The sequence below is a fragment of the Pyrus communis genome, chromosome 5 (assembly GCF_041283825.1).
Source record: "Pyrus communis isolate YQ-2024b chromosome 5, ASM4128382v1, whole genome shotgun sequence".
In the NCBI taxonomy this organism is placed as follows: domain Eukaryota; kingdom Viridiplantae; phylum Streptophyta; class Magnoliopsida; order Rosales; family Rosaceae; genus Pyrus; species Pyrus communis.
The window spans coordinates 10,749,492-10,756,099 of record NC_142569.1 but is presented as its reverse complement, the minus strand read 5'-3'; the positions used below and the strand labels follow the sequence as shown (position 1 = coordinate 10,756,099).

At 38.3% G+C, this 6,608-nt stretch overlaps 1 protein-coding gene and 1 pseudogene across 1 annotated transcript; one reads left to right on the top strand and one right to left on the bottom strand.

Moving 5' to 3' along the window:
- Nucleotides 1-1,059: 1,059 nt before the first annotated feature.
- On the bottom strand, nucleotides 1,060-2,121 carry LOC137721987 (ethylene-response factor C3 pseudogene; annotated as a pseudogene).
- Nucleotides 2,122-5,679: 3,558 nt separating this feature from the next.
- LOC137724745 (uncharacterized) lies at nucleotides 5,680-6,608 on the top strand. The gene is made up of 2 exons (XM_068463455.2): nucleotides 5,680-6,500; nucleotides 6,593-6,608. The coding sequence occupies exons 1-2, from the start codon at nucleotides 5,680-5,682 to the stop codon at nucleotides 6,606-6,608; spliced, it is 837 nt and encodes a 278-aa protein (XP_068319556.2).

Below are 6,608 nucleotides of genomic sequence, written 5' to 3'. Positions count from 1 at the left end.
AGCAAGCGAATATCACGTCTATAACTTCTTGGCAAGATTATAAGATTACGTGCTGGAGAATTAGAGGACCTCAAATTTTTTTTTTGTTTTACATAAACATTTCGAATTAAAAGAGTGTCAAATTTTATGAAAATTTTTTCCTTCTTGTACACACTATATCTTTATTAAGTATCAATAACGACTCACTACAAAGTTTTATTACGTGCTGGAGAATTAGAGGACCTCAAATTTTTTTTGTTTTACATAAACATTTCGAATTAAAAGAGTGTGTCAAATTTTATGAAATTTTTTTCCTTCTTGTACACACTATATCTTTATTAAGTATCAATAACGACTCACTTCAAAGTTTTCTCCTTGGATTGGGACGTTATGTCTTCCCATTTGCTGTTTGGCCCATATGTGTTCGAATTGAAATGAAATAGTGGGGAGTGGGACATGGTCAAATATTTTGAGTGCAAAGCATCAAAGTGTAGGAAACACAAGTTGTTGAGTGTTGGAGCGTAACGATCAACACCTAAAAGTAGGGTTCTTTTAAAATTCTGTACATCTTTGGCTTGTTTGTGTTGCCACGAAGTAACAATAACTGCATAAATAAATTCATATATAAACATAGTGGGAAACAATACGATATCATTCTGTGTCACATGCAGATTATAAATGTTAAATTTAATGATAATACAAATGAAAAATATCTAAATAAGCTGTCAGCTTTGACCTCTAAAAATAATGATGAAGTAAAATTTTGGATTCTAGAGGCCAGGAGGTGTTGATCATTCACACTTTTGCTTCCTAATCCATTAACTTAGATAAAGGACAAAATTAATATATTTTAAGGCCACTATGTATATGTTTGCAGTATTTAAGATAATATAGGTTTCCATGTAATACTATAAGGACAACATTAATATATTTTAAGGCCACCATGCAAATATTTGTAATATTTAAGATTATATAGGTTTCCATGTAATATTTTAGACTGCAATAATTGAGACAGAAAATTATTTTAATCCACAAGTTGTACAGTACGCCTCTTTCAACTTTACAAAGGAGGGAATTAGTTAACAGAATTCTCTAAGGCCGTAGATCTAAACCGCATCGTGAACCCTCAACTCTTAACTAGAACCTTTGATCCAAAGGTCAAACTAACGAGGAAAGAAACAGAAGGTCAAAAGTGAAGGAAAGAAAATTAACATAATAATTAATTTTAAAAAAAAAAAAAAAAAAAAAAGGGATATCTGAAAGATAAATATTATGATTCTTTCTTACTGCAGACACCAGTTATTACTTCCACTGGAGCTTATGTCCAAAAGTTCTTCCAAATACTCAACGCCCAAATCCTCTAATACCATTACATTTTGTGGCAAAACCTCATTTACTTTTCTTTGATCCGTGCATTGGCTAACTAGTTTATTACACTTTTTGTGCATCGACTTTCTTTTCATGGAGTGCCTCCTCTTAAGTGCGATGACAGGTGAGCACGCTTCATCGTGTCTATACTTGATTTCTTGAAGAGACTCTTGGACAACTTGTGCTGGAAAATTAAGCACAGCCAAAGAACCCCTCAGCGCAAATGCAGCTTGGTCATAAGCTAAAGCAGCAGCCTCAGGGCTATCGAATGTGCCGAGCCAAACCCGAATTCCATTCCTTGTTGAGTCTCTTATTTCGGCAGCATATTTTCCCCAAGGCCTTCTCCTCACCCCTCTATAAGCCTTCTCCTTTGTGGATTTTTCTTCTAGGGTTTGGTTGTTGGCTGAAGTCACCTCCTCTTCTTTAACCCTATTGAAGTTGTTCGCCTCGTTCTGTGCAACAAATGTCTGTTTTGCGCTTCTGGCCACCACATCGTGCAGCAACGTGTCTTGGGAGTCGTTGATGCTAAACGGTGAAAAATTCATCAACTCATGGCTATTGAAAGGAAGTTGTAGTGATTCATCATCCCATGAAAATGAGTCTAGTGAACCGAAGGAGGAATCCGATGAGAAATCTGAAGGACTTGAAAATTGGAAGAAAGCAGACTCCATTTCCATGTGGGTTGGGATTGAAGGGGTGTCTAAATTTGTGGTTTCTTTTTGTTCCTTCTTTTTCTTGAGGGTGTGGGTGTTTCTTTGTTATGGTACCAAATAGGCCAAGGTCCTATATATACATGAAGAAAAATAAGAAGGTTTTTGAATTTTGAACTAAAGACACCCCATAAGATTACAAGGGCAGATATTAGATAATGTAGATGATTAAATTAAGCTATGAAAGCTACCAGTTATGGTCAAGGAGGATGTTTTAGGATTGTCCACCAAAATCTAGAGAAGTATGTGTTCTTTGTTTATAACAAGGACCGTACTTTTAGGCACGTGGGTCAAATAAGGCCCGGCGGCGGGGTCTGACGTAAATTAACAAATTACATATAATTATATGATTGTGATGTTGCCGTGGCATCATGGTAATCCATATTTGTAATCGGGTCGGTTTGCATAACGAATTAAATAAACAGTTTGTTTCATATCTAAGGAATTTAGTTGTGGAGTGGCGCAGGTGGCCATGGGGGCCAGTCGGCTAAACGAACAACAAACATTATAAGGGTTAACGAAATTATTAGGGCTCTGGATTTTTCTCCTTCCATTTAGAAAAAAAAATAAAAAAATAGGAGAGAATCTAACACCAATTATTAGTCATCCATTATATAAAAAAGAGGACATGATTAGTTCCATTATTGATTTTTTGTTGTAGACTTGTATAATTCAAATAATTAAAAGCGTTTTTTTATGTATTTAAAATCTTGAATGCTTGTTGCGCCTTATCATTTCTAAGCAATTTCTGCTCCTCCTACTACCCCTAAAACCATGGGCGTAGGTTGTTGTTGTTGTATTTTTTTTTTTTTTTTTTTTTTTTTTTTTTTTTTTTTTTTTGTACTTTGTTTTTTTTTTTTTTTCAAATGATAGGTAATTTACATTAAATTCATTAAACTACGAAAAAGAAGATTCAAACATAGGACTTCAGATGTATGGACGAATTATATACCACTAAATTGGGTTTTGTGTAAGGAATCAAAATATGAATACATGTAAGATCCATCGACATCATTTAAGTATTTAAAAAGCTTTAGGAGGAAACATTGATGGTATTTTTATTATCTGAATTTGCCTTCTCTCAAAACTTGGTTTTTGAGTACCGTAAATTTATAGCACGCTTTATTGCAGTAGCAGGAATCAATTATGTTTTTACATTCTGGTACGGAGTTGACCACCACCGATCTCTTCTTTTCTTAATAACTAATAAGTTAACACACTAACGCTATCGTTTATTAAAATAAATAAATAAATAAGGATAATACTTGGGTACTGACTGTTTAGTACCCAAAACACTAACCTAATGACATGGTCCAGCAATAATAAAACACTTGTCATTTACACTCTCGCCAAACACTCGTTGTCTTGTTAACCAAACACCCCGCTTATCTTAAACCCATAACCAAACACTCAACTTCTTCTTTGCTTCTTCCCAGGCCCCGTGTCCGCACCTATTTCCGTCAATCTCATCCTGCAAACCCCTCCTCCGACCACCATTCCAACCAAATCCCCTCCCCCGTGGATCCACTACCATCCTCATCTCTGTCGTCCCCACCCCAATCTCATCTCCAATTCTCTTTCATAAATTCCATTCCTAACCCCACAAACATAGAGACAGGAAAACCCATCCCCACCGTCGATCGAGCATTTTTCTCCCTTCGCCGGAGACCTCGTAGCCTCCATCCTTGATCTGGAAATATACCTTATTGCTTGTGAAGGAAAAATTAATAAGTAGTACTGAGATCTATAGCCATAGAGGTTGTTAAGAGATGGATGGTGCATATGGGCAACAAAGAGGAAGGATCGAAACCTGGCTTCTGATGGGGAAGGACATGAAAGTGGTATAGAAGGGGTCTGTGCTTCCCCATCGTTGAGGTCAGAGAGGAGAGATGTTTGGTTGCAAGAATAGCTGATAATTTTAATATATGTAAATTATACACGTGTATCTTTGTTAGTGGGACAAGTCATAGCCAGTATACTTGTGGTACTGAACAGTCAATGCCTAAGTATTGTCCAATAAATAAATAATAAAAGAGGTGAATTGTCTGCCCTCTCATTTCTATACTCTCCACATGCCTTCCTGTTTGTGTGACCACAGTTAAGTCACATCAACATTTTATATTCCTATTACTTTTTGTTTTATTATTTCTATAAAAAAATTAATAAAAAATGTTAACGTGGCTTAACCGTGACCACACATCACAGGAGGGCATGAAGAGAGTATGAAAATGAAAGGGCAAACAATCCACCTCCATAAATAAAACCCTATGGGGGCGTTTGTTGCGCCAGAGTATCTCGGACTGGATTAGCTTCAATGACTAAGCTGGACTGACTTAGACTAGACTAAACTGGACTAACTTAGTGAAGCGTTTGGTGCAGTATTGGACTAAGAAGCCGGATAATAACAAATTCTAATATTATTTTATTTAATATATAAATTATTAATATTTTATTATGATCTTATCTTTTTCTCCATCTTTTCCTACCATTTCCGTCCCACTTTTTTCCTCTTCTCTCATCGTCCCACCCTCTCCCTTTTTTTTTCCTCTCAGACCTCTCAATTCATGTCTCTTTCTCATTCCTGGTCAAACTCCTTATTGATTCCAGTCACTATTTCTCTGTCCTCCCTCCCTTTTAGCTATGCGTTGTTCGAACGGAACCTCACGGCTCCAATTTTCCAGACGAGTTGCAGGTTTCTCGATGTGTTTTTTGGCCAACCCTCATTAAATTGGATGAAGTTAGCACCGCCAAAAAATTCATCACCATCCCTGGATCGAGATCTTAGCTTTGCATGCTCGAATTTGTCATGGATTTGAAGAAGCCCAAACAGGCAGAGACTTCCAGGCCATTTTCCGGCCACATTCGACCACATTTTGGCCTCGATTCAAGTAAAATTGTAATCTTGTCACTCCCAGCTTCAATTTGGTATATTTTATATGAAAGTTGGTTGTGAAATGGATCTGAAAGAGAGTCGGGAAGTTAATGATTGATCTAGGTGACCGGCGATGACGAGGAGTCTGTCGGGAGTGGTCGTTGAGCATGACAAGGACGAGAAATAGAGGATAGTCTTAGCTAGTCCCATGGTTATTGGGGGGTCTCACTAAGACCTCTTAGTGAAGGGTTTTGTCCATGCTAGTCCCCTTTAGTCTCATTAATGTTAGTCCCAGCATGGAACAAACACAGTATTGGACTAATAGCTAGTTCAGTCCAGTCCAGTCCCAGTTAATGAGGGCAAACAAACGCCCCCTATAAGTTTAACTAAATATGCATATAAGATGCCATAAATAACTTCAAAATAATCTAACATAAATAACTTCAAAGTAATTCGACATCATTAACTTCATAAATAATCTAAAGTGGAAACATTTTTATATAATTTTGTCTGTTATGTGGTTTGATTACACAAGTATTGACAAGCTTATTTGGCCGGAGACCAAGAATGGGCAGTACTCGGTGAAGATCGGGTACCACAGGGAGCAAGCTCGACTCAGCCCCCAGGTGTTATCGTCCCTCTTCATCCCATGTTATCCCGAGTCGGATTTGGAAGGTTATCTGGAAGCTTAAAATGCCGGCAAAGATCCAAAGTTTCATGTGGAAAACCCTCTATTGGGCTCTTCCGACAATGGATGAATTGTTCAAAAGGCGTTCAAACCCTAATTCGACTTGCCCGATATGCCAAAACCAGGATGAATCGATCAAACACTTATTGTTAATATGTCCCTGGGTGGAACCCATATGGTTTGGTGGAACTCTTAACCTCAAAATTGATAGGAGTGAGGTTTCGAGCTGGGTGGAGTGGGTACTCTCTTTTTCAAATGCGCATGGCGGTTCTACTGGTGATAGAGTGGCCCTTCTTTTGTATGTTGCCTTTACTTGTTGGCACATTTGGAAAGGCAGATGCAATCTTTTGTACAATAATAGTCAAATCAATCCCACACAGGTCATATGTGCTATCTCCAACTCGGCTGGATCTTTTTTCGAAGCTGTGAGAAAGAACTCAGTGTTCCCAGAACATGGAGCGGTGGCTGTTCGTGAGTTCAGGTGGTCTCTTCCTCCCACGATGTTTACAAAAATTAATGTTGATGCCAGTTGGTATGAGCCGACGTGCTCCAGGTTTGTGGGAATTGTTCTGGGGGATGTCAATGGCTTTTTTGTTGCTGCAATCCGGCATGCCATCAGGGCTTCGAGTGCGGGTGCTGCGGAAGCAGTGGCTATCCTTAAAGGTTGTGAATTTGATTTAGCTTTGGGACTTCGAAAGGTATTTGTGGAATCTAATTCCTATGAATCTGTTTGCCCTCTTTCGAATTCTTTTGAGATTGGCATATGGGAGGCCTACCTTTCCCTAGTGAAAGCTAAATGGTTAGGGGAGTCTTTTCAGGACTGTCGCTGGTCTTGGATCCCAAGATCAACCAACATGGTGGAAGACTTGTTGGCGTCGCAGTGGTGTGTGGAGATGTGCGATCCCTTTACTGTCCATAGTTTTTCTTTGCCTTGTTGTTTGCTTGCCTCCGTGTTGTTTGCTTGCCTCCGTGTAGGCTCTCTTTGTATTGA

Coding starts and splice junctions, on each gene's coding strand:
- LOC137724745 (XM_068463455.2), top strand. CDS start 5,680: ATGGATGAATTGTTCAAAAGGCGTTCAAACCCTAATTCGACTTGCCCG.